We start from the raw sequence: 24,727 nt of genomic DNA on the forward strand, positions 1-24,727 counted from the left end.
GCCCCAGGGAATCGGAGACCAGCAGAACGGGCGGCACTACGGGCCATTTATTTGCGACTGGCAAGCGCTGGCCGCCAGCCGGGCAGCCTGGGGGACACCGGCCACCAGCTGTGGAGCCGAAGCCCATTCCTGCACGGTGCTGTCCCCTGGCGGGGGGGCGCGGGGGCTCCGGGGAGAGCCTGGAGGCACACGTGGCACTGTGGCCCCCGGGCCTGGGCAAGGTGCCCTGGGGCGGCCGGCGGGCACTCAGGGAGACTGGACCATGCGCTTGTGGGTGTCGAAGACGTAGCGCTTGAAAGACAAACTGAGAGCCACGTGCTGGACGGGCTCTGGCTGCCCGGCCTCCTCCCCTCGGCCGGCGCGGCCCCGCTTCTTGAGGGTGGGTGTCAAGATCTTCTTGGACTCGGGGCTGAGGCCACCTGCGTGAGGCACAGAGGGAGAGCCTGTCACTCTGCCACCCGCCACCATAGACGGCACGTGTGCTGGCCCAGCTCCATCGTGCCCCACGACTCAGCAACGCCCTACACCCTCTGTGGCGGAGCCGGGACCCCAGTGTCACCTTGGGCTCGCCCCCCTGCCTCCCCAACCAGCATTCTGGGCCCCTCGCCGCACTGGTCCACGCCACCAGCCTGGCTGGCTTGGAGCTCAGCATGGCTCCCACCTGGCTCTCCCGGTCCCCTGCCCGCCCACCCACCCAGCACTCAGGCCCCTGTGGGCCGCCCCGCTCTTGGTGCCCTAAGCGGCCCCGCCGTTCCCGGCGCATTCATCCTAAGTCTCAACCCCGAGACTTGGCACTTGAGGCCCCCCCGGGCTCGGCACTCTCCAACAGCCCCTGGAGATGCTCTCCCCGCCCTGCTGTGTGCCCGGGTGGCGACCTCTGCAGACGGCATCACGGTTCTGCCGAAGGACCTTAGTGGATCGGAGGGCGGAGGGAGGGAGAAGTGGGGCGACGGTCCCACTCTTTGGCCAGAGCTCCTTTGGGGTCCTCCTCCCTGGGCGCTGGCAGATGCTGTCCCCCTAACCCCGGGTGGGGGTGGAGCAGCCCCCACGGCTCACTGGCTCCTTTCAGCACCCGTGCCTCGGTACAGACCCTCTGTCCACTCCCTCCAGCGGAACGACCGAGCGGAAATCTGCTTCCTGCTGACACCCTAACGCTCACCCGACCCTTCCAGCCCCGTCGTCCACTGCTTTCCTGCTTTCCCGGCAGCCCTGAGGAACCCACGGCCGTCCCCGGGCTCCCCTCTGTCTATGCTGTTCCTCCTGCCTGGGACGCCCTTCCCCGCGTCCAACACCAGGCTGCGGTGCCCCTTTCTCTGGGGCTTGTCTTTACGAGGCGTCTGCTTGGGGGCAGCACGAGGCAGTCTCTCCGTGGGCTACCGGCCAGGGTGAGACTACTTGGCTACCCCGAGCGTATGGGCCGAGGCTCTGGCCAGGCCCCAGACTAGCTCTGCACCAGCGGGCACCCCAGAACAAGCCGCTCCCCCTCTGTGAGTCCCACAACCCTGCTGGGAGCAGGCTGGCAGGGCTGGGGTGAGGGTGAGCCTGGATGGGCCAGGAGGTGTGCAGACTCCACACCCTAGTGAGGAGCTAGGAACTCCACACCTGCTCACCAAACAAGGGTCCTGGCAGGCCGCTGTGTCCCCAGAGAGGGCACTCACTTCTAATCCACACACAGAGGCTCCACTGGCCAGGAGACCTAACGGCTGGGTGTCCGGAGCCAGTGGGAAGTTGGGATGGGCACGAGGTGGTGGATCGCCCCCTGCACACCCGGTGCACCCACTGTGCCTCTGCCGTCATGTGAGGGGTGTCCTCCCGGGCCCAGTCTCACCTGGGCGCTGGCTTGCTCCCAAGAAGAGGGGCCAGCGGAAGCTCACGTCACGCTTCAGTGCAGGGAGGACCCTGGCCGTCCCGTCCCCCGGGCCCTCCACACACTTGAGGAGAACGGAGCCCTGAGGAGGGCGGTGCCTCATGTGAGGCCCCACAGTCAGCTGGGAAGAGCCAGGATTTGAACTCTGGTCCACATCTGGTGGCAGATGTGGGCTGCCGCCACCCAGCCCATCGCTCGGGGTGTCCACCCAAAACAGGATCTGGACCACGGCTCTGCAGAGGAAGCAAGCCCGGGAGAGCACTGGGCATTGCCCTGCAGCTGCTGGATGTCTAGAAAGGTGACCAGGAGGCTGGCTCAAGGGACAACCGCAGAGTCAGCGGGGACGGCCCTGCTCGCTGCACAAGGGACTTGGTCTCCCTCTCCACCGCCCACCTCAAAGCCTGCATTCCCTGGGGAGGCGGGGCTCTCGGCGGAAGGGGCTCCAGGATGCTGGGGCCAAGGGGAGCCTCCCTCCTGCTGGGCAGCCTGGTGTCAGATCGAAGGCCCCACGCCCGCCGCTGGGGTCGGGCGTGGGGCGTGGGAAAGGCCCCGGGGCAGCCCTCAGGCCAGTGCCAGTCCTGCAGGTATGTCTGACTCCCCGGCCTTCCTTCTGCAAGGAGGCGGCTGGCACCAGACCCTGACAAATGCACGGGCAGCCCGTCCCCCTCTGGTGCCAGGAGGTCTGATGGCTGAAGAGGCGCGGGGCTCCCCGGCGTCTGCGCCGGGCTGGGGAGACAGGCGTGGCCCAATCGGCGGTCCATCTCGCCCGCGATGGCTCTCGTTACACAGAGCGCATACCTTGCGCGGCCCAAAGCAGGCAGAGCTGGAAAATCTATCTGGCGCTGGCGAGGACGAGGCCACTTAATTGTTTTCCTGAGATGGCCGCCTTGTTTCCCTCTGCTCCGTTATGGGGTGGCCTGAATGCCGACCAGCGGAGACCGTCTGCTGGGGCAGCCAGGCTGTGGGGATGCGTGGTGATGCCACTGGGGGCCACCTTGTTGTGTGGTGGCCTTTCCCCTCAGCCAAGTGGCAAGTGGTGTGAAGTGAGGGCAGGTCAGGGTGTCGGGTGGTCACTGCCTGAAAACCTTCACAGAATTCTCCAGGCCTGGGAGACGATGGCGGGCCTGCCCGCCAGAGTTTGGCCCGAGAAGGGGCAGGCAGTAAACAAGGCAGCAAGGTAGGCAGACAGCCACCAGGGCCACCAGGGAAATAACGCCGAGGGCTAGCTTCTCCAGGAAGAACCGGGGCGGGACCGGGGGGGACCTGGGGCTGGAGATCAGGGGCCGGCCACATGGAGATGCCGGGTGAGGGTCTGCAGGCAGAGAGCCTGAGCGCCAAGTCCTGGGTGGGGTGGGCATGGTGCTCGAGGACAGAGAGCACATATGGCCACGTGCTGGTGGGGCTGCAGGGCCGGGGCTCTGGGCTAACCGTGTCCACGAGGCGCCCCGTGTGCTGGGCCCGTGGGAGCCCAGACAGGGAGGGTCTCAGGCCCTTGCTCGCCCCCAGGGAGGCCGCGGATTCTGCGCCGCCGTTGCAGCAAGCATCCCTGCTCTGCATCCGTGCCGCCTGGCCCCGCACAGGAGGCCTCCGCGGCGATGCCCTGGGGGACCACTGTGCTGGTCTTCTCCCTAGTCCCACCCCCAGGGGCGGAGGGGCCGCGCTGAGACACGTGTGGCTGTCCCGGCTTGGTTCCACCCACGGGACAGAGTCTCTCCTCTTACTTGGCATCCAAGGTCCTGAGTGTCACCCAGCGGGTGCCTCCCTGTATACTCTGCCACATCACGGGCTCCCTGCTCCAGCCAGCAGACATAAAGCAGAGCCTCTGAACCCGCTCCGTTTACCTGGAACACTCTCCCCGGCCCTCTCTGTCTGGCCAACTCCTACTCAGCCACTGCCCCACGGGAAGGCTTCCCCGCCCCTGCCCTGGCTGGCGGGATCACTGCTGGAGCCCCATTTCGCAGGAGTTTTGCTTTGTGTCTGCTCCCCAGCGGCCTGTGTGGGAGTTAGGGCCCAGGCACAGGGCCTGGCCTGCGGGTACAGGGAGGATTTGCTGGACGAAGACGCAGAGAATGAGTGGGGTCTCGAGTGGGTGTGCAGGGCGAGGAAGGGAAACCCACCAGCAGAGCTGTGCCTCCAGGACCAGAAAAACTCGTCTGCATGCCTGCGGCCCAGGGAGAAGCTGGGTCTAGAGAGCAGGCCCCCTGCCCCACGTGACCTGGAGCCTGGTGGGGTGGGCATGAGGGTAGAGTTGCTGCAGGTTTCAAGTTCACGCTGTCCCCGTGATCCCACGGGGCTCACAGGCGTCCCTGCTTTTTCTCCCTAACCCTCAGGATTCTTGGAGCCCAGCGGCCCCGCTCCACCCCCCGACCAGCCCAGACCCCGGGATGTGGTGGGGAGGGCTGGCGTGACCCTGGGGGTGACGCTGCTACCCGTGGCTTCCCTTGGGGACACTCTCCCAGGGCCGGGCTGGCCTTTCTCACCGAGCGCCAGCTCCACACAAAGGCACAATGGGCTGGAGGCTGCTGGGCCCTGGCTGGGGCTCGGGTAATCAGGGAAGAATGCGGGCAGCGCGCTGCTTCCCAAGCCCTGGCCGTGGGTGCCGCCCTGACACGGCCATCAAAGCCGGCAGATTGCCCCCAACTGCTGGCCTCGCTTTCATGCTGGGGCCCGACTGGAAGAGCGGCCTCCACGCTGGTGGGCGGCTTGCACCCTCCAGGGGGGACCGAGCCCTGCAGGCAGCTCGGGGTCACTGGCCCCCGCGGTGGCCCCTCAGAGCTGCGCCAGCTCCCGCCATTCCAGCACACCCCCTCCCGCAGCTGCAGCCTTGGAGAGAGCAGAAATGCAGGGCGGGGAGGGAGCCGGGGCACAGGGGGGCCCTTTGGGGGGTCAGCATCCCGGGGATGACGGGTGGCTGAGGGGCACAGAGGGGCACAGCCAGCAGCTGGGCTGGGGGCTGGATGGTCGGGAAGGGCCTTGAATTCAGCCACAGCCGACTCTGGACTGGATGCCCGCCCTGGGGGCAGTGTGGCTGAGGTCCCTCGAACTGGGCCTGGGCTGAGCCTGGCTCTGATGGAGCCGGCACGGCGGAGAGGCCCGAGGAGGACAGGCAGCCTGGTTTTCAGCGACACGCCCAGAGGCAAGTGCGGTACGGGGCAGGCCTAGCGGGTTAGGGAGAGCCGGGCTGGCGACCAGAGCTGGCGCGAGGACTGGCCGCTCGGGCAGAGAAGGACTGGCCGCTTGGGCAGCCGGGGCACGGGTCGGCTCCCTTCCTGCTGACCCTCCTGAACTTTGGGGTCTTCTGGGGTGACGGCAGCTTTGGAACCCCTGCCGTGGCTTTGCGGGCCTGGTTTTTCGTCTCATCCTCGGGAGCCTGGAGCGTGGCTGGCTGGGGGGGGACAGCTGCCTGGTTTTCCCTCCTTTCTCTTCCTGCTATGGATCCCATATGTAAACAGAGATGCAATTTGCTTTAAAAAGATAAGGTGATTAAGTTTTTATCAGACGTGTGCTCCGCTGTCCCCGCAACAAAGGGAATTAGGAGAGGCGGGCGACAGACAGGCCCTTCCTTGGAGCTGGCCCCGTCTGAGGCCTTCAGCGCACACTCCACGGGCTCCACGCGGCCCCTTTGATGGGCGGAGACGAGGCGGTGGGCGCCCGCACCCCCATTTTGATGTCTTAATGTTGCTTAATTCCTCCTTTAATTTATATTAAGCTTCTTAGCAGCAATGATGAATTCTTCAAAAACAAAAAGGGCCCTTTGCAGAAATCTTTCCCACACCATGTAAATTGAAATTATAAGGCAGCCAAGGCTTTGGAGACTGGGGGCGTGCGGGGAGTGAAAACCAGGGCGTTGTGTGGAAGGAAGGATTTTGTTTTAAGGCAAGAAACAAAGCGATTCTGAAACAGGAAATGACTTGGTCTGAGAATCAGAGGCTCACCTACAGGGTGACGGCCCGGGCACGGGAGCATCCCTTGTCACTTGGAAGGGGTGCAGCTGGTGCGGGGCTGCTGGGGGTTGTGACGAGCCCCACGCCGCCCAGCGTCGGCTCCCACTGCTCCTCGGGCTGGGGCCACACCCCCTCAGGTGGCTGGGGGGTGGGGGGCCACTGGGGCGGGTGCTCGGGGCAGCCAGGGCTCACCACCTCTCTCCCAGGGCTGCTCCCGGGGCGCGGCACCCCCAGGACCCCTGCCTCGGCACCCCACAGGCCCCGCAGAAGCAGGCCCTGCACTGGCCTCCTGGCAGGAGCCTCCGGGCCCTCTTGCCAGCTCTCTCTTCTGATCTGGCCTTGGGTCGGCTGCCAGAGATCCTTCCAGAACAAAGACCTGATCATCCCTCTCGGCTCAGAAACCTCCAGCCGTTCCTCAGGCAGGTGTCCAAATTCCTCTAACCAGGCCCTCGCCAAGCGCCTCCGGCACACCCCGTGCTTCCTCACTCACCCACGCGCCCCCGCCCCGCCCTGGCTCTGCACCGGTGCCCCCTCAGCCTGAGGTGTCCACGAGGCCCGTCCACCTGGCAAACCCCACCCCTGCTCGCGTCTCAGCGGAGCTTAGCGTATGGCTCTGGCTCCTCTGAAGCCTTCCAGGCCTCCCTCCTCCAGGACCACTGAGGCCCTCTACACTGTCCCACGTCCAGAACCTGTGTGCCCAGGAGACGGGGTGCAGCCTGCAGCCATGCCAGCATTTCCAGGAAGGGGGACCCTGGCCACCTGGCACACCTGCCCTGTCTCATCTGCCAGGGCAGGGCCCCGGCAGCGCCCACGCCCCGGGAATCAGAGCCGCCCACCTGTCCGCCTGGCTCCCGTCACCCTCCCACAGCTGACAGCTGAGCCAGGCACTGGGGGAGGCAGAACGCGCTGGCCCCCTCGGCACGTGGGGACCTGGACGCTGGACAGGTGCGAGCAGACGGTCCCGGGGGTGGCGACTGCCCACAGGGGATGGGCTACGAGCCCCAGGAGTGAGGGCTGTCCGGGCAGGGTGGGACCCTGCTGACCGCGACCCGAGGCCGGCGCTGCCCTGCCTCAGTGGCAGTGCTCGGGGGAGCCCTTCCGGCTAGCCCTCGGGCTGAGGTCTGACCAAGTCTCTGGGCGGGGAAGGCCGCCTGGAGCACGGGGCCTGGGCCCGGCCAGGTCGCCCCTGCCACCACCGTCAACGCAACCACTTAGCTGGCGCTCTCCTCGACACGCCGCCCAGCCAGGAGCGTTCAGCGTCTCCTGCAAGCCTCCAGAAGTCCTTTCCAGGCACGGGAGGTGACTGTCCAGGTCACACAGCTAGTCAGGCCCATGGCCTTACAAAGCCACGCCCTCCGCCGCCTGGCTCGGGCCTGGCCAGCCCAGCACCCTGCTGCTTCTCGCTGGGTACACAGCTGAAGGGCCGGGCGGGGCACAGGGGTGGGGAGGAAAGGGCACAAGGCAGGGGAACGACTGGGGGTGCCCTGCCCGGGCAGCGTGGGCCGGCCCCATGGGGACTGTCTCCAGGTACTTCCAGGGACGAGGCCGCAGTGCCTCCGTGCTCTGGGTCTCAACGGGACTGCTGGGACTCCTCGCACACTGCCCACAGATGCTGAAGGTGGACTCCACGGCGGGCGGGGGGCAGGTGGGTGTGAAGGGCAGAGACCATCTTCCGTGAGGCACACCTGGCGCGGACGGCCAGAGGATGGGCACAGCCAGCTCTCCACGGTCACGAGGACCCCGACAGTGACCCCGGCTAACGTCCACAGGGCCCCAACCATGTGCAGGCACTGCTCCTGCTGCCTCAGGACAGCAGGGCCCTCGACCTCACGCTGTGTCCCGGGGGGACTCTGTACACCAGGAAGCCGGCACGAGGTCGTCAGCAGCCAGCGCGAAGTCACAGCCAAGACGCAGTGGGCTGAGCTCCAGGGCCCTGCACCCGGGCCTGGGCGTGGCCCGCGACCTCACCCCTAACCGACCAAGGCTCTCCCAGGGCAGAGCCTGGATCCCAGAGCCCGGCCCAGGAAGGAGGAGAGAAGCACTTTGCGTGCCTCGCCTCTCACGAGGAAGGTGCGCCGTCCGTGCCACCATCCACAGGCGGAAGCTGAGGCCCGGGGCTGTGAAGGACTCACCCAAGGTCACGCGGCTAGCGGCAGAGAAGTGACCTAAGCCCTCAGGATTCGGGGACGCAGCTCCGAGCCCACAGCCCGGTGCGGACGCGGTGGCCTTACCGGCCTGCTCTCAGCAGAGGCGTCCTCCTGGCTCGGGACGAGGGATTCGGGGCTAAGGTACGTGAGGGCCCTGCCTTCAGGAGCCCACGCTGCTCCTGGACGCCCGACCTGCCCCCGCGGACTGCGAGGACTCACCCCTCCTGCCGGGGCCTCCTCCGCGGACCTCCCCTGGAGGCTGGCGAGGGAGGGCACGGGTCCCGGTGGCCCCAAGGACACTGTCCCCACAGTGAGGAGGCTGAATTTTAGCACTGCAAACACTCCCTAAATGTGTACACTCTTTAGCAGCAGTTAATCTTCAATTAAAGTACCGAGGGCAGAGACCAAGATCACTGGTGTGAAACGCAGAGCTTACGGACAATAAAAGGCTTCCTCATAGTGCTTTTCTTGAAAAAAATTCCACATATTAAAAATGTCCTTTCTATGACTCGGGAAAAAAGCCCTCACCCAGAATCACGAAGGGGCACAAAGGTCCGGGGAGCAGTCGCCTCCCAGGGCCCGTGTGCGGCAGCGTGATTACATATCAGCCCCGTTTCCAGTGCGCTGGGAGCGGCGGCGCCAGGGCTGGCGGTCCTCTCCGGTGACAGGGAAGGGCGGGGGGCGAGCCTCTGGTCCCCATCCATACTCTTGCTTCAACAGCCGCAGGCTCCGGCCGTTTACCGCTCCCTGACCTGCAGCCTGCAGCCGGGGCGAGCGCGGCTGCCCCCCCTGCACGGGCACGCGGGACCGCGAGCGCAGGCACAGCCCCTCACAGGCAGAGCCGGGCCTGCGAGCGCCTGGCGGGCTCAGGGGAGGCAGGTGTGAGGGCTGACTGCCCCCTGACCCACCAACACCAGCGCGCCACCGAGGCTGGCTCGACGCTACTGCATCGCTACGTCATCCGTTCGACAGCCGTCTGCCGTGTGTCCACCAGGTACCAGCGGGAGAGCCCTGCGCCGGCTCCCTCCATGGCAGCCCTCACGCCCACGTGGCCACGTGGGTCCCCAGCCCGCAGTGCAGGGCCAGGCACAGAGCAGGTGCTGCAGGCGGCATCACTGCCTGATTCTCACCGCATTCTGCTCCTTCCCCTCCCCGCAATGTGCACTGTCCTTGTCCCGGGGCTCCCTGAAGGCGCAATGGGGACGGAGCACCCGCCTGGCTCGGCACTGCCCCCCGCAACTGCTGATGGGCTGGCGTGGACCCTCACCCACCGGCATGTGTCCCCCTCCTTCCAAAACGCCCTCCCAGGCTCTGCCCTGGGCGGGATTTAGTCTGTCTGTGGCTCAGCTCTCTCGTTGCGGCTAGGGGGCAGGGCGTATGCTACATGTGGGGAGCCTGTCCCCGAGTCTGAGGAGGGCCCAACCTCAGCTCAGAGCAGCTCCAACCAGGCGTCTCTCTGCCCTCAGGGGCCTAGGCCCGGGGTGGGGAGGACAGTGCCAGGGGACCTGAGCTGGTATCCGTGGCTGTCTCTGCACCAGTATGACACATGCGGATCGCAGCACGTGTACCCAAGGATGGCTGGCCCTGAACCACCGTCAGCCGGGGGGGGTGGATCGCCGGCTCAGGAGAGGCAGCTCCACTGGGCACCTGGGGACGGCCCCCAGATCTCAGTGTCCATGATGGGAAGTGGGCCGCACGAGCAGGGAGCAGCCCCTCCCTGGAAGAGGCGGCGAGTGGCCTCAGGGAGCCTGGAGCGGACGGGCTCCGTGGACGTGCCCTGCCTCCCCAGCCCTGGAAACAAGGCTTCCTCCTCTCTGCTTTTTCCAGTAAAGCTCGAGGGGTCTTAAATGCCAGGGGCCCAGTACCCTGCCCGTACCAGGGGGTGAGCGCCATGCGCTGCTCTGAGCACATAGACGTGCTCCTGTGTCTGGTCTGGCCTGGTCTTCGTGCCTGTCTCTGCCTCTCCACCCTGGGTCACCCCTTCCTCCTGGAACCAGGCCCCCCAATCACTTCTGCCCCTGCCCCTCGCAAGGCGGCCCAGGAGGTCTTCTGGGGGCTCCATCGGACTCCGTCCGCCGCCCCTCGGGGGAACCCCGGCCTCCTCAGGCGTCCAGGCGTCCCGCACGCCACCCCCCAGTGTCCCCCCAGCCCCTGCTTTGGGCCGCAGGAGCGCGCCCTCCCGAGCAGAGCCAACGTTCCTTCCGCCTGGGACAGCCTTCCCCAGGCCGTCTCCCCCGCCCCCTTCAAGGCCGAGTTCAGGGCCGCCTCCTCTGAGAAGGCTTCCTCCCTAGCTAGGCCTGGCGGACGCGTCTCTGTGCCCACGGCATTTCTGAAATACATGAGTGACTCACCAACCTTCAGGTTCAGGACGCTGGACACACGGTTCTGCGTTACTAGCTTGTCCCGAAAAGCCAGAGGACCTACCCTCACGTTCCCACGCCGCGGCAGTGGGGGGGCGGCCGTGACAGCTCCTCCGTGGCCTGTGCCGGGCCCGTTGGCTCCACTCATTTCTGTCACCCGCCCGTCCCTGGAGGCACCCGAGTTGGTGACCCGGCAGGGTAGGCATCTGAGCTTCAGCCACTGTCCCAGCCCCCCAGGCCCAGGGCCGGGCTCCAGTGCTGGCTGTGCCCACCGGACAGGGCTCGGTCCAGGCTGCAGCGCCTGGAAGGGCACAGGCTCTCCCTCTTGGTCCCCCCCGGAATCAGTAGGAACGGCCAAGAGCCCGGCTGTGCACGGATCAGCGGTGTGGCTTCACGCGAGCGTTCTGCCTCTCGGTGCCTGTCTCCTCATCCAAAAAATGGGGCAACAGTACAATGCACTCTACAAGGTTGTCGTAACGCACACGTGAGTTAACATGACACAACGCTTAGGACGGTGTCCAGCACAAAGCAAGTCTACACAGCATGAACCACTTATCACACCACGATCACCACCGCTGGGGTGTCCACCGGGCACGCGTGACAGCACCAGGCCCTGCTCTAGGTGTGGGGACACAGCCGTGTACGGGTTACCTCTGCCAGGGCACACACTTACAACCGACACGTGAAGGACAGAGGCATGAGCGCAGGAGGTGCAGCACAGCGACGGGTGATGTGCTGAGTCCTGGGGCGGGGGGCGTGAGAGGGGGCTTTGCTCAGGACCCACGTGGGGCAGGAGGGAGCTGGGGAGGAGCTGGGGGCTATGCAAACCCATCCCTGTCTCCAGGACAGGCAGTGGCCCTCAGGAGGCAGCAGGGGTCCCGTTGGACCCCTCGCTGGCTTCCTCCTGTGGACGCTATGGGCTGGACCGACGACCCTCCAGCGTTAGGCTGGGGCGGCAGCGGGAAAAAAATAACAGTTATTTTTTCTCTCTCCCTCTTCCCTCGTTTTCTAGGTTCATCCTAGTGTGGCTGTGAGGGTACGGAGGGAGAGAGGGCAGGAGTTGAGAGCGGCAGGAATTTATGAGCTCAGAGAGCGGCCGCCTTTGGTGGGGTGGGGGGAGGGGGCTCCCTTTGCCAAAACAATATTTAATTTTTTTAAAGGCGGCTACAAAGCCATGATTAAGCTCAGGGCCCTAAAACAAGCCCATAAAATCGAAAAATATTTATCTGGAAGGGTGGCAAGTCCAATAAAAGTTTTATGAATGTTTTACAACTGCCCTGTCAGGAAGCTGGCCTCTCACTCACCCCCCTTCTGTGAAAACACAACACACACACAAGCACTCACGGGCACAGACTCACACTCGCGGGCACGGGCACACATTCGTGGACACACGCTCAGACACACCTGCACAGATGTACGGCCCATGCAGCTCCCGCTGGCCCGGGGCTCTCAGGTGGGCCTGGGGCTGCGGGGAGAGGACTCCGACCGGGGACCAGCCTGCACACCTCAGCTTTGGCACGCGCCCTCCTCCTGTGCCGCGGGCCCTGCTGGCGGCTGCAGTGTCTGCCCTTGGCAGGCAAGGCCCCAGGTCCTCCTGTGGACTCTGTGTGGTGGGGAAGTTGCACCCCGTTTTCCCAGGAGGGTCACCTCAAGGTCCAGCAGTTTGAAGGCAGCTTCCCATGTCTCTCCTCTGGCAGCCCCAGGGGCCACCGGAAGGCCAAAGACTGCCAGGTTTGTTATTCTTCATAATCCGGGAAGTGGGTGTCGGGAGCCCCGTTTTAGAAGAAAAAACTGACATGCAAGGGCCTTGCCTAAGGTGAGCCAGGCAATGGCTGCAGAGTCATAAGCTCAGCCTGGCTCTAGTGGCTTCCCCTGTCCTGAGGTAGGGGACAAAGGCCCCACCGACCTCTCCCGCTGCATCTCCCACCGGGCGTTTGCACGTACCTGCCCCCACCCCCGGCCACCCCGGTGACTGTGAGTCGCGGGCCGGTCTCACACGATGCTGCTTCCTCACAGGTGCTCTGGGCTCCTCCAGACCGAGGAAGCTGCGCCTTCCCTGTCACCTGCCCGCGTCCTCCCCAGCTCCCGGCCTGTCTGGAGGTACGGAGCCCGGAAGGGCAGGGAGCAGCAACTTCTCCTGCCCCTGCGTCCCCAGTCCGAGCTGAGCCGAGCGCGCAGCACAGGGCGGGGAGTGGCGTGTGAAGGAGCCGGACTCGGGTGGCTCCTCCGAGGTCCCCACTGGCCCTGGGCCGCCCGTCCTGCCTCAGAGAAATCACCCACCACCGGGGGCAAGGCCCAGCCCAGGGGCCAATTTCCAGCCGTGGACCACAGAAGAGACGGGCCCCTGGGCAGGGGCGGGGCGTCAGAACAAGGCACACGCAGGCGCTTCCAGATGCCTGCTCATCCGTCCTCGCACACTCCCCCTCCTGAGGGAACGTGACAGCCTCAAGACTGTGACACGACCTCCTGGGGACCTTACTCCAAGTTACAGATGGGAAGTGGCTGCCTGCAGAATCGGACAGAGCAAACCAGGGGCCCAGTTTCTGATTAAACGCCGGGGTTTCGCTTCACCCCCGGCTCTGCTCCGCAGGGGAGGATTCCCGCAGAGGCCTGATACTTAGGGCTGACCCTGGGCCTCCAAGAAACCAGGCCGAGGACAAGCTGCTCTGAAAGCCCAACGGCTGCATCCTTTGAGTGGCGAGAGACAGGCCATGGGGGAGGCGCGGGCTGGAGGGATGAGGGTGGAGGAGAGGCGGGCAAGGCCTCACTCCATTCCAGGACGAGACAAGCAGGCCTCCTGGTGCCCACCCGGGGAAACGCTGTGAAGCAGGGAGACGTGGAAACCACCCACCCGTGCTCACACAGGTGACAGTTGCCCGGGCTGCGGGACAACACACAGCAGTCAGGTGAGTCAACTAGGACCCCGCCGGGGGCGCAGGTTCTGAAACGGAAGCAGCAAGGGCTCTGGCACCCCTGGGTCAGTGCGAGACCAAAAACGGAGCCACTGAAACCGCAGCAACGCCACCTCTGTTAGGGACACAACCTCAGGCAGGGAGAGTACAGGGACGCATGGGGAGGGGGTGTCACCTGTGGGAGAGCGGTGGGGCTCTCGCGTCGTCTGCAGGATTCTAGTGTTTGAGAGAGAGACAGAGAGAGACAGAGACGCTTGAGCATGTGAGGGGACATTCACGTCTGTTTGATCTTGCTGCTTTCAGGGGTGTCTCTTCTGTGCGGCCAAAGTTTTCCCAGGTTAAAAACAAAATCAAATACTGATTAAAAGAAAGAGAAAGAGGCACAGGGGACCCACCGGGGATAGGGTGAGAGCTGTCGTGTGGCCCTAGGTGCTGCCACCGCAACGCCGCCCGAGACAGGCCAGAGACTTGCAGAGACTCCCCGCTGGGACCCCCTGGGAAACAGCACGGTGTCTGAGAGCCGTGATGGAGAAGCAGTGAGCGCCGTGGGGACACGGACGGGCGGACCTCAGCCGGGGTCAGGGCAGGGAAGGAGGATACTCCTCAGCCCCCGGTTCCTCGTGCTGGAACTAGGTCCCAGGCCCGCTAGGCACATGCCAATGGCCTCTTCCTGGGGGCCCTGCCCTCGCCGGGGCCACGGGGAGGCCCTGGCACGGCCCATGTGGATGACAAGGGACCATGCCCAGGGTGAGGCTGGTCGGCAGATGGTTTCTGTACACTGTGCCATGTTTATGTTAATTGCAGATATTTTTAACGTATTGTGTTACTCCATCCGTCTTGGTGAACGGTCCGTCTTGTAAAATTCTTTTAATGATGTTATTTTTTCTTGCCTATCTTCATCATCTACAATTATTTATAATATCATTGTCTTTGTTTCAAATACTGGGTATAAACATTGTTGTAACAGTTCTTCGATGGGGTTCATATAATTTTTACAATTGCTTTGAAATGCTTCAATGGCCAAAGGGGAGGAGGGTTGGCCATTCTTTTGGGGGAGAAAAGACACCCCAAGTGCTCCCTGAGCTTGGTGAAGGTCCCCCTCCATCAGGCTGGCTTCCAGGAGAGGCAGCGGTGGGTGGCTGGCAGCCGGAGCTGGCTCTGCACTGGGTTTCAGAGCTGCTTACCCACGGACGGGGTGGGGTGAAAGCCACAAAGGCCACTGTCGGGTGAGACGCCAGTGAGACAGACGGATGGTCTGTTTTCATTTTATAGAGATTTTCTGAAACCTCGACTTTCACCCCTCAACTCTCTCCAACCCGCTTTTCTCCCAACCAAGCTGCTTTCCGGAGTCTCCGTGGACAGCCGGTGACAGGACCTAGGGGGAGGCCATTGACCGCCTGGGGAGGGTCCCCTCACCTCAGGGTCGCTGCCCCGACAGAGCCGGCTTCAGGCCCCCGTGGGGCTGAAGTGGGCCGGGCTGTCCGGGCAGAAGGCAGCCGTCGGAGTGAGCCGGCCCGCAGCTGGGTGGCAGCCGGCCCGGGGCTGGGGACAGAGGGCAGCCCGAGGCTCCCGCCCCGCCTGCTCTCCGGAGCCCGCTGTGAACTCTCCGGGGCTCCACGGGGGGTTTGCAGCCTCCCTGGACCACCGTCTACACATGCCTCAGATCCCGGCCTCCTCTGCCCAAACCCCCTCAGTGCTCCCGGCCTGCAGCGAGCCCGGCCAGCCCCTCCCCGGCCTCTCACTGAGCTCCCTCGCTCCCCTCTGAGCCGCCCGCCGGCTGGGGTGCAGCCCACCTGCCTTCCTTGGACGGTGCCAGTCCTTGGACGGGGGGCGTGGGCCCAACACGGGCCCTGGCCTTGGGGCGCAGGGTGACCCGTCCTTTCAGGCCCGGTGAAGGCCTCCAAGCCTAGACTCCCTCCCACGGTCTGTCAGATGGTGGTGGCCTGGGGGGGTCTGCCCCCGTGATACAGTTGGCCCGCCAGGGGACAGAGCAGCTGAGGGCGGCTGAGGGCAGCTGAGGGCGGCTGAAGGCGGGCCCTGGGTCTGGGCTTGGGTTTAGGACCCAGCCGGGGCCTGGCACCCGGGATCTGAGTAGGGCGGGGGAGTCTTCATGCCTTTGGCCCAGAGCTGTGGACGCACCAGGCTCATTCAATGAAATCTGCGTGTCAAGAGAAAACTAAAAAGGGAAAAAGTCTCCCACAGTCCCATCGTTAATGTTTTCACCTGGCTTCTTCTTTCTTTTCTCTGCAAAGCTTCTTTTTACGTGGTTGAGAGGACATGGCATGTACAACTTGGTGTTCTGATTCTTTTCAAAGATGACTTTGAACGTCAGCTGCGGCTGCCTTCACCTGCTCTCACCCACGTCCCCCACGCGGGGAAACTGGGGCTCTTCCAGGGGACACTACCACCAGATGCAGGGTGTCCTCCTCACCCCGAGTCCTCCTCCAGGGAAGGGCTCTGCAGGGCGCTCCTGGAGCGCCGGGGAAACCAGACTGGGTGGCTGGGGATGTGTGTGGGGACCACACATTTTACAGGAAAAGAAAACCAGTTTCATTTTAAACCTCAGAGGGAACATGCAGCCCAAATGCCCGTTGTCCAAAGGCCTATTTATGGGAACACGACAATACCCACAACCAGGACTCCTTGCGGCCCCTCCCTTTGGCACCAAGACGAGTTTACACTTTCCCTCCTCACTGGGTTTCCAGAAGCCTCTCAGTGGAGCAGCGCCCATGAGAAGCACCCACTTCCATATGGGGACTCCAGGGTCTGCTGGGCCAGGCGTCCAGATCCTCTGAGCCTCCGCGTACCCTTCAGGGAGGCGGGGCGAGGGCTGCAGCAGGAGGAAGAGGCAGCGCATCAAGGGCCTGGACCAACAGAGGCCAGATACGGGGCCCGACCTGATTCTATCGTGGCTGTGCTGTGTGGAGCTGAGTGTGGCCGACCGTAGGACCTGGTGGCCTCGGCCCGCAGCCCGTGGGCGCACACACGGCAGGCCATCAGGGTGGCTCTGTGCACTGGCCTGATCCTCACAGCCCCTCGCAACTGGACGACTACCCCCATTTCACCAGAGGGAAATGGAGGCTCTGAACGCAGTGAGCTGCCCTCCTGAGCGGGCTCGGAACATGGGAGGACTGTGGGGAGGCGGCGCGGCCCGCAGGGTCCCCAGCTGAGCGACCACATCCAGGGACCACTGTCCACCACCCGGACAGCGGCTGTTGCTTAAACTCCTCTTTCTTAAAGATAAACCACAGGGACTTCCCTGGTGGCGCAGTGGTTAAGAATCCTACCAATGCAGGGGACACGGGTTCGAGCCCTGGTCCAGGAAGATCCCACATGCCGCGGAGCAACTAAGCCTGTGCGCCACAACTTCTGAGCCCGCACGCCTAGAGCCCGTGCTCCACAACGAGAGAAGCCACTGTGGTGAGATGCCTGCGCACCGCAACGAAGAGTAGCCCCCGCTCACTGCAACTAGAGAAAAGCCTGGGCATAGCAACGAAGACCCAACGCAGCCAAATATAAATAAATAAATAAACAAACCACGGACAGCTTCCCCGGATCTTGTTTGCACGGCTGTCCACCCCGGCCTGCTGCAGCCGAGCTGGAGACGGGACCAGGTGCGAAGCCTGAGAGGAGCCATAGCGGCCCAGCTCCAACTCCCACCTCCTCCAGAGCTCGCCTGGGCTGCGGCCACCTCCCGCGGGGGCCGGCGCTCATGCTCCCGATGCCGCGAGGTACAGGGCAGGGCGTCTGCCCAAAGCACTGCTTCGCCGCACGCTGGACCAAGCGGGTACGAGGCCAGGCGGTGGTGGGCAGGGCTCCAGCCGCGCTGCTAAGCTTGTCTACGGGTCTTGTTCCCAAGGCTCAGTCTCCCTCCCTAAGACATGCGACGGGGACACAAGCGAACGCCTGGTCCCGAGCCCTGGACGCCTGGCCAGCGCCGGCCCGGGGGTGCTGCAGTCTCATGGTGTCTCTGAGCTGGACCTGTGGAGACAGGACGGGGCTCTCCTTGTGGGTGTCGGGACCCAGGCTAGGGCCGGTGCAGGGCCGGCAGGACCCCGAGCAGCCCAGACCAGAGAGCTGCCCGTCTGCTGTGCAGAGCTGCGCATGTCCTCAGGGACACCGTGAGAACGGTGTGGTGACACCCGGTGGGGGCACTGAGAGATGAGGCTGTGCTCCGCCCCGTGGGGAAGCTCAGGACCACGCTGGCTCCCGACTCGGTGACCCAGGCCCGGCCCTCATGCCCTCCGCAGCCCCCGCTTGCGGCCCTTCCCACTGCTCCTGCTGTGCTTCCCAAACACGCCCACACGCTCAGGCCTGGAGCGCGGCCTCCTCCTCGTGCTTGGCCTGAGGCGGTCCACGGATGGGGCAGGATTCTGACTGACTGTCCCCTCCTCCGGGAAGCCTTCCTGGGCTTCCGACGCACACGACACAGACCTCACAGTCACTTGTGCACTGCAGCAGACTTCTGCTGTCCCGCTTCCCCTCCAGCCTTCCTTAAACCATTCTCCAGGGGGTCGTTTAAAATCGCGAATCAAATGAAGTCAGCCTCTTACTCGAGACCTGCCTCTGGTGGACCCCCAGGCCCCGCTCCCCGAGCGGCCCCTGCCGCGTCTCCACGCCACCCCCTGCCCCCGCTTAGTTTGCTCACACCCTTCGGGGCACTGGCCGCACAGTGCAGGCACTCTGGGTCGCTCAGAGGCAGCAGCCGAGGGCCACCCGACGCCAGCGGTGCGGTGCCGGGACAGGGGCAGGTCTGTCCGGAGGAGCCGTCCCTGCCCAGCAACATCCTCCCACCACCCTCGAGAACCAGCAGTGCTGCCCGGTGGGTCCCCAACTCGTCTCGTAGGGCTTCCGGCCCCCGGGGCTTACAAACGGAGAGAACCCTTTTGAAGGAGCAGTTGTGTGAACGTGGGGGCCTTCCAACCTTGAGGACTTTCTGGGAAGGCTCCCTGGGCGTCAGGATGGGGTCGTCCCTCTAGCCCATCTGGTTTCGAGGGTCAGGACCCTTGTCTCGGAAGCCAGCAGTGACGGCTCCATAAGACACTGCTCCCGTATTACGGCTCAGCTTGGACTCCTGACCCCGAGGCCCAACTGTCCTTCCAGAAATCCAAGCAGGAGTCACAAGGCACTACGGCCAAACCCAGCCCAAAGGCAGGGTTCGTTTAGTTCAGACAGTTTTAGTTTTCAATCAGGAAATTTTCCATAAAAATTGAACCAGATGAAGTCTGATTCCTGGGCCTGCGTCCCATCGCATGGGAGCAGCGAGGCCCGAGCAGTGGTCCCTGTTTACCACGCTGCCCCCACTCCCTACCGCCTGCCACCGGCCTCTGACACCCCGGCTTGGCCCTGTGGGCCTTGCCTCCGAGATGAGAGGCCCCAGTGCACCTGGGCCTGCGAGTGGGGCAGGGGAGGACACCCAGAGGGCTCCTCAGTCGCCGTTCTGGCCAGCTGTCCTGCAGAGCCAGCGGGAGGCCCGTACGCCACACTGAACGCCGCCCCGTCCACGGTCTGCGGGCCCCCAGATGCCCCCTGCTCTGGGGGCCGACAAGTGTGCAGCCCCAAAACCCCGGGCTCCCGACCTGGCTCGTCCCCAACCTGGGCCAAAAGTCCCGCCGCTGCGCCACCTGGCGCCGGACGTCCGGTTTACTGAAGATTCTTTCACAATTAGCACTCCCAAAAGGTTAAAAGTAATCCTTTAGGGGAGGGATGGCAGGAAAAGACAAGCAGCGTCGGTGGAGGGCGGGGAGGGCGGGAGTGGGAGTGGGTGGGATGAAGGAATCTGACCAGTTATATTTAATAAGAAGCTTAAGAGCCACAAACAGGAAGCAGACCTATTAACAGGCAACACTGACCTACGGCAGGAATGTGAACTCGAGTTGCCCGAAGCAGCGTCACCACGGCCCCTGCCCCACCCCAGAACCCAGGGCCCCAAACACGCCTCCTCCCACGTTCCTGCTCTGGGACGCCCAACTCTGAGTCTGCCTTGGGCTAGAGCAAGGGGAGCAGGGCAAGGTCGGCATGATGCCGTCCACCCCGGGAGAGGACACGGACGCCGCCCTCCGTCCCTCTGTGTGGACCAGCAGGGCCCTGAGGCCTGGTGGGCGGGCGCCCGGGGTGGGCCTCTCCCCTCAGGCAGCTTGGCTCTCACCCCCCAGTGCTCAGAGGGCCCCACATGTGCAGGCTGGGGCCCTGGGGACTGAGGTCTGGACACGGGCCTGCACGTGTTCCCTGGGGCCCAGTTTGGCTGAAGTGCCGAGCAGGAGTGGCCGAGGGACAGTGGGGAGGACAGGATGGGAGCCTGAAGCCCGGTGTTGTGGCTGGACTCCCACGGGTACCCCTGCCTGCCCGGGGTCCCTCATCCGTGACGGGGCTCCCGCCTCGGTAGAGGCCTCAGGGCACAGTCCCACAGCCCGGGCCGCAGGAAGCGGGCCTCTGCTGACCGCCGCCCTCCCTCGCGAGGGCCAGAGGGGGTCTCACGAGGCAACAGCTGGGCCAGGCTCTCAGGAGAGGACCCTGCTTCCCAGCCGGGCGGGCACCACCCCACACGGAGAGTCCGCCGGAGAAGCCGTGCTCCGAGGCCCCAGGCCCACCAGATGCAGCCCACCCGCAGCTTCCCATCCCCTAGTCCCGCAGCTCCAAGCAGCATAGCCACGTGCGGGTGTGAAGGCACGCGTGTGCACCCCACGGATCCGCTAACGGAAGCACCCCTCGGGCCCGTCCTCGCCTGCCCCGGGGCTCTGCAGGCCCCCCACTCCGTCCCCCGCCCCGTCCTCAGGGCCTCCGCGTCTCCCTCTCTGCGGGCCCCCCGCCCCCCGTGGCCAGGCCCTACTCAGCTGTCCCTCTTCCTGGGATCCCCCGGCCGTCCACGGCCCTCTCCTCGTGCTCAGCTCACAGTCCACACCTCCTACACGGGTTCGCTCTGCCCCGACCACGGCCACCACACCTGGCCAGCGGGACCTCAGGAAGCTGGGCTGTGAGGAGTGACGGGGTGGAGCTGAGGACACCTGGGTGCTCTGTCCCAGCAGCAGACGCGCACTTCGACCCCACCGTAGACAAGTCCCACCTCAAACCGAGCGGGAGGCAGGAAAGGAGGTGGCAACGCACGTCCTGGGCAACGCTCTGGCTCCGGGGCCGCGTGCCAGCCCTGGTGGTCTCCCTCACCAAGCGTGTCTCTCGGAAACGCCTGTTTGAGCAGCACTGTCCCGTCCATGCACAGGTCACGGGGTGGTGCAGTGGGCGGTCGGACCAGATGCCGGGTCCACACCAGGCTCCTCCAGGACGCACAATGGCTTTCCAGCCACAGGTGGCGGGACCAGAAGCCATGATGCCACGCGGGCTGAGCCCGCAGTGCTGGCATGGGCGGGCCTAGACCCTGAGCCGAGGGCCAGCGTTTGGGCGCCGTCTCCACCTCCCCTGCACGGCTCCCGTGAGCAGAAAAAAACGACCACACTCACCAGGGATGTGGACCTTGAACTTGCCACTCTGGCCGAAGGCGCTGGCAATGACCCCCAGCTCCCCGGTGGACAGCTGCACCTTGAGCCCCACGAAGAGCTGGATGTTGGTCTCCTTCTTGAACAGCGAGCGGCCGATCACACTGTAGTCGTCCATCACCTGCGCCCACACCCAGCCCCGGAGAGAGCGTTAGTGCCTGGGAAAGGCTGGGCTGCCACACTGCCCAGGCGGTCCGCCTGTGTCACGGGTGGTGCCCGGGCCCGCTTGCCACTCCCCCCCACGGACACCAGATGGGCCTGGGCTGCACCAGGCCGGCTGTGGGCACTTGGTTGGCTGGACGCGCTCGGCTCGTCCACGTGGCACTTCCCACCTGACAGATGGGAGGGGGAGGCACTGCCCGTCCACGGCCACAGAGTCCACAGGCAGAGGTGACGAGAGTCCGCAGCTGCCCGCCTCTGCACGGCTGCCCGCCCACCTGTCCCCAAGCTGGCAGCGCTCCTCAGGAAAGCCTTCACGGCACTGCAGGCTGAGGGGATGGTGCCCACCCTCTCTCCAGCATCCCCCGCACCGAGGAGGCTCTAAGAACCTGGCCTCTGCCGTCCCGCCCGCCACACGCACGTGTGTCCCAGCCTAGGGCCCCCCTCCCTGGCCTGGTCCACATCCATCCCGCAGACCGCGGCCCCACCTCCGCAGTGCCCCCACGGCTCTCCCTGCTGGAGCCCCGTTTCCCCTGGCTCGCGGCTGTCCACGTGGAGGCCCAGGCTGAGTGGAGGCACACGTGTGTGTGAGGAAGCTGGCCTGGGGCAGCCCTGGCTTCGCCCCGAGCTGTGTTCCTCTGGAACCTTCTCCCAAGGGCTTGAGCTCGGGGCAGGCGATGCGTGAGTCCCGCCAGCCCTGGCCTCTGGCGGCTCAGGCGCAGGCCTCCCTGGACCTGCCAGGCTCCTCTCCAGGGCCTGTGCCAGGAAGGTGCCAGGCCTCTGTGCAGAGAGAAGGGGAGGGGGCGTGTGTGCACACGCATGTGTAAAGACCAGCTCTACCAGGCCTCAGAATGCCGGGTCCCACTAGGGGGCCACGGGAGAGACTGGGGAGGCTTCCTCCTGCCCTCCCGGCCCCGTGCGCCGGCCTGGGGCAGCTGCATGGAGTCCGACCAGGCAGCAGCTCGGGCAGCCGCGTGGAGGCCGGACGTACTGCCAGTGGTGGGACCTGCTCCTGGGGGCCCCCGGGGGCCAGGCTCAGAAACATCTTGCTTCTGCCCAAGATGCCACGATCCGGCCAAGGGCCAAATGGATGGATTGTTTTGAAAAGCAGAAACTGTCCCATTTACCCTCAAAACCTTTTGGAAAAACATATCCTATCCTGTTTGATTCATAGCGCTAGATGAAAGGTACGTGCATTCCTCCTCTCCCCAGTGATGGATGAATCGGATACGGGCAATGATAAGAATCATCGTTCCCACTTGCACAGCCCTTTGTAATTCAGTCTCGTCCCCACACGAGACCTCCTCCTTGTCCTCCAGACTCACAGGGCTCCCCTCGTGGCCGGACCCGGCTCGGCCCTCCGCACCGCACCGTCTGCGGGCGTCCCCGCTGCCGCTGCAGGGCATCCGGCAAGGCCGCAGGGTGAACTGAGCGGAGGCAGCTCCTCCGACCTCAGCACAGGGGAGTCGAGGCGAGCAGACGTCACCAGCCCCAATGGTGCAGGGTGGCCCCATCGCTTTCGCAGGATCCCCATCCGTACCCACCCCCCCCAGGACGGCCTGCACGTGGAACTCTGTCCCAGCCTCGTCAGGAGCCCAGCCTGGTCCGGCAGGTGCCAGGACTTTGGCTGAACCGACCCAATGGTTCTGAACCAGGCACTCCACGTTCCCCACAGCCAGAGGCTGGTCCCGAGGTCAGCCTGGCCGCTGAGACTGCCTGTCGCTGGGAGGAGAGCCCTCGGAGACCCCCGACCCCCAGCCCCTCGGAGACCCCAGCCTGTGCGGACTGAGGCACCAGTGGGTCACACTGAGCCCTCGCAGAGCCCTTGTCTGCAAGGGATTTCCACGGCCACTTTGCAGAGGTCAGAGCTGCGCTCAGGGATGAGATCTGAGCGGGTCGCGAATGCCAGAGCCAGGGGCACAGTGGAAACTCGAACCCCAGCCGGCCAGGCCTTTGCAATGTCCCCGCAGGAGCGTTCCGGACTGGCGGGAGTGGCAGGTGCACATTTCTGCGCCCCCAGAACACACCCCTCCAGTAGTTACAGGGGTGGGGCCGTGAGAGGGGCTCAGCAAACGGCTGCGGCAGGAGCCCTCATTTCATGACGCTGGTCAGAGGGGAGGCCTCTGCAGTGCTGCAGGAAGACCAGAGGCGGCATCTGTCCGGGCTGCGGGAAATGGTGAAACTCAGCCCCTCCGTCTCTGGAACGTGCGTGCCCCTGAGGGCTGAGCTCCTCTCCAGATGACGCTTCCAGCCGAGGCAGGGACCTCAGAGATCAGACACACCAGCACATCCAACCAGGGAAGACCTTCTGAGACTAGCCAGAGGCTTTTCCTTCTGAACCCACCGCCGTGACGAGGAGCCAAAGGCAACGTGCGTGGAACCTGCGGGCGGCAGCTCCCCGGGAGCGACGCTGAGCCGCCACACGGTTACAGCCACAGCTCCCAGGGAAACGTGCACCGTCTGCGTGAGCTATCCGCTTCGTCTCTTGGCCTTTGGTGGCTGGAGGCCGAGCTCCCCAAGAGCAGTCACTGCCGCTCACAGAGCCTGGGCCCTCACCTCCACACCAGGCGAGTCCCCTCTGTCCCCGGCCTCTGAGCGGGAACTTGGCTGGCGGCGCACGTAATTATGTCATTACACGTGTGTGTCTCTCTCAGGGCCGGCTGCCGTGATGAGGCTTGGGAACTGCCCAAGTTCTGGAGCGACTATTCTAATTCAGACTGGAGAAGCGGCAGCAAGGAGACAGGGGCGGCTGGCCGTGAAGCGGAGCCCCGAGCAGAGAGGGCTGGCAAGGCTGGGGCCCTGGTCCATCTCCTCCAGCTCTGCAGTCCGGGGCATGGGGCTTCTCTGAACCTCAGTTCCTTCCTCTGGAAAAGGCTGTTGCTAGGATGAAGGGTGTTGGTGCTGGCAAGAACACCTGAGACCTGGTAGCAGGACAACTGCCCAGCGGCCAGAACCTCGATGACCAGAATATGAAGCTGGGAGAATGACAGAAGCAGTACCTGCGGCGGGGGCTCCTCTAGCCCACCCAGAACCTCGAGAGCGAGTCAGCAAACCCTCGGAGGACGGGAGCCGGGGGAGACCTGTGCCGCGAATGGGCCCTCGGGGTCACCGGGAACGACAACTCCCGGGTCCCTGGACGACGATGCCCGGCCTCAGAAACCAGGAGCCAAGACTGCATCTCTTCCTCCCCCAGCGCAGGGCGAGGTGTGTCTGATGCCCAAGTACACTGAGGGGCAACGATCCACCCCTTGTTATCTCCTGGGGCAAACCCAGGAACGGACATTAGCCTTCAAGTTGTTTCACTTGGTCAAGCGAGTTCCACAGGCCCAGGCGGGGAGGCCTCGGGCGGCCAGGCTCTGGGCGTCACCCGAGGGGGACTGTGCCACGCCCGCTCCCAGGCCGACCAGGCCGTCTTCCTCAAAACTGGGCCTGCCCAGCACCGAACGGGCACCCGGCCTGGCAGTGACGAGCCTGGCGGCCCACGACCCCGACGCACGGAGCCTCCCTCCCTCTTTCTGTTCCCGTCACCAGGCACCAACGCAGGCAGAGTCCCTGCCGGTGCTGACGAGGAGGTACAAAGGCACCGTCCCCAGAGGCAGCTGCGTTCTCCTGGAGAGAAAGGGAGGCTAACTCTTTGCTGGGCGCTCGCTGCATGCCAGGCTCACGCTTCACGCCAGGCCCTCGCACGCGTGGTCGCGTCAGCTCCCCACCAACTCCGTTAAAGAAGCGACGGGTTCCGGGGGTGGGGGAGGGGTGTGACTGGTCTGCGGCCGGGCCGAGGCAGCAGCACCTGCTCAGTACATCAGATCCAGAGCCAGCTCTTTCCACCGTGTCCAGCTGCCTTGACC

The 24,727-nt window shown here is 64.8% G+C and overlaps 1 protein-coding gene across 11 annotated transcripts in view; it reads right to left on the minus strand.

Moving 5' to 3' along the window:
- EEFSEC (eukaryotic elongation factor, selenocysteine-tRNA specific) overlaps nucleotides 1–24,727 on the minus strand; it is a 204,717-nt gene that overhangs the window by 47,485 nt on the left and 132,505 nt on the right. For 7 of the 11 annotated variants that reach the window (XR_010947203.1, XR_010947200.1, XR_010947201.1 and 4 more), the window contains exon 6: nucleotides 20,685–20,841. Coding sequence is in view for 4 of the 11 variants with exons in the window: in XM_067755658.1 (XP_067611759.1) it covers nucleotides 247–419; nucleotides 20,685–20,841 (330 nt within the window). In the remaining 7 variants the exon portion in view is untranslated. Of the gene's footprint in view, nucleotides 1–25; nucleotides 420–20,684; nucleotides 20,842–24,727 lie in introns of those variants that run through there. The other 4 variants (XM_067755658.1, XM_067755654.1, XM_067755655.1 and 1 more) reach the window with 1 other exon arrangement.

This window comes from Pseudorca crassidens, chromosome 10 (assembly GCF_039906515.1).
Source record: "Pseudorca crassidens isolate mPseCra1 chromosome 10, mPseCra1.hap1, whole genome shotgun sequence".
Classification (NCBI taxonomy): Eukaryota; Metazoa; Chordata; class Mammalia; order Artiodactyla; family Delphinidae; genus Pseudorca; species Pseudorca crassidens.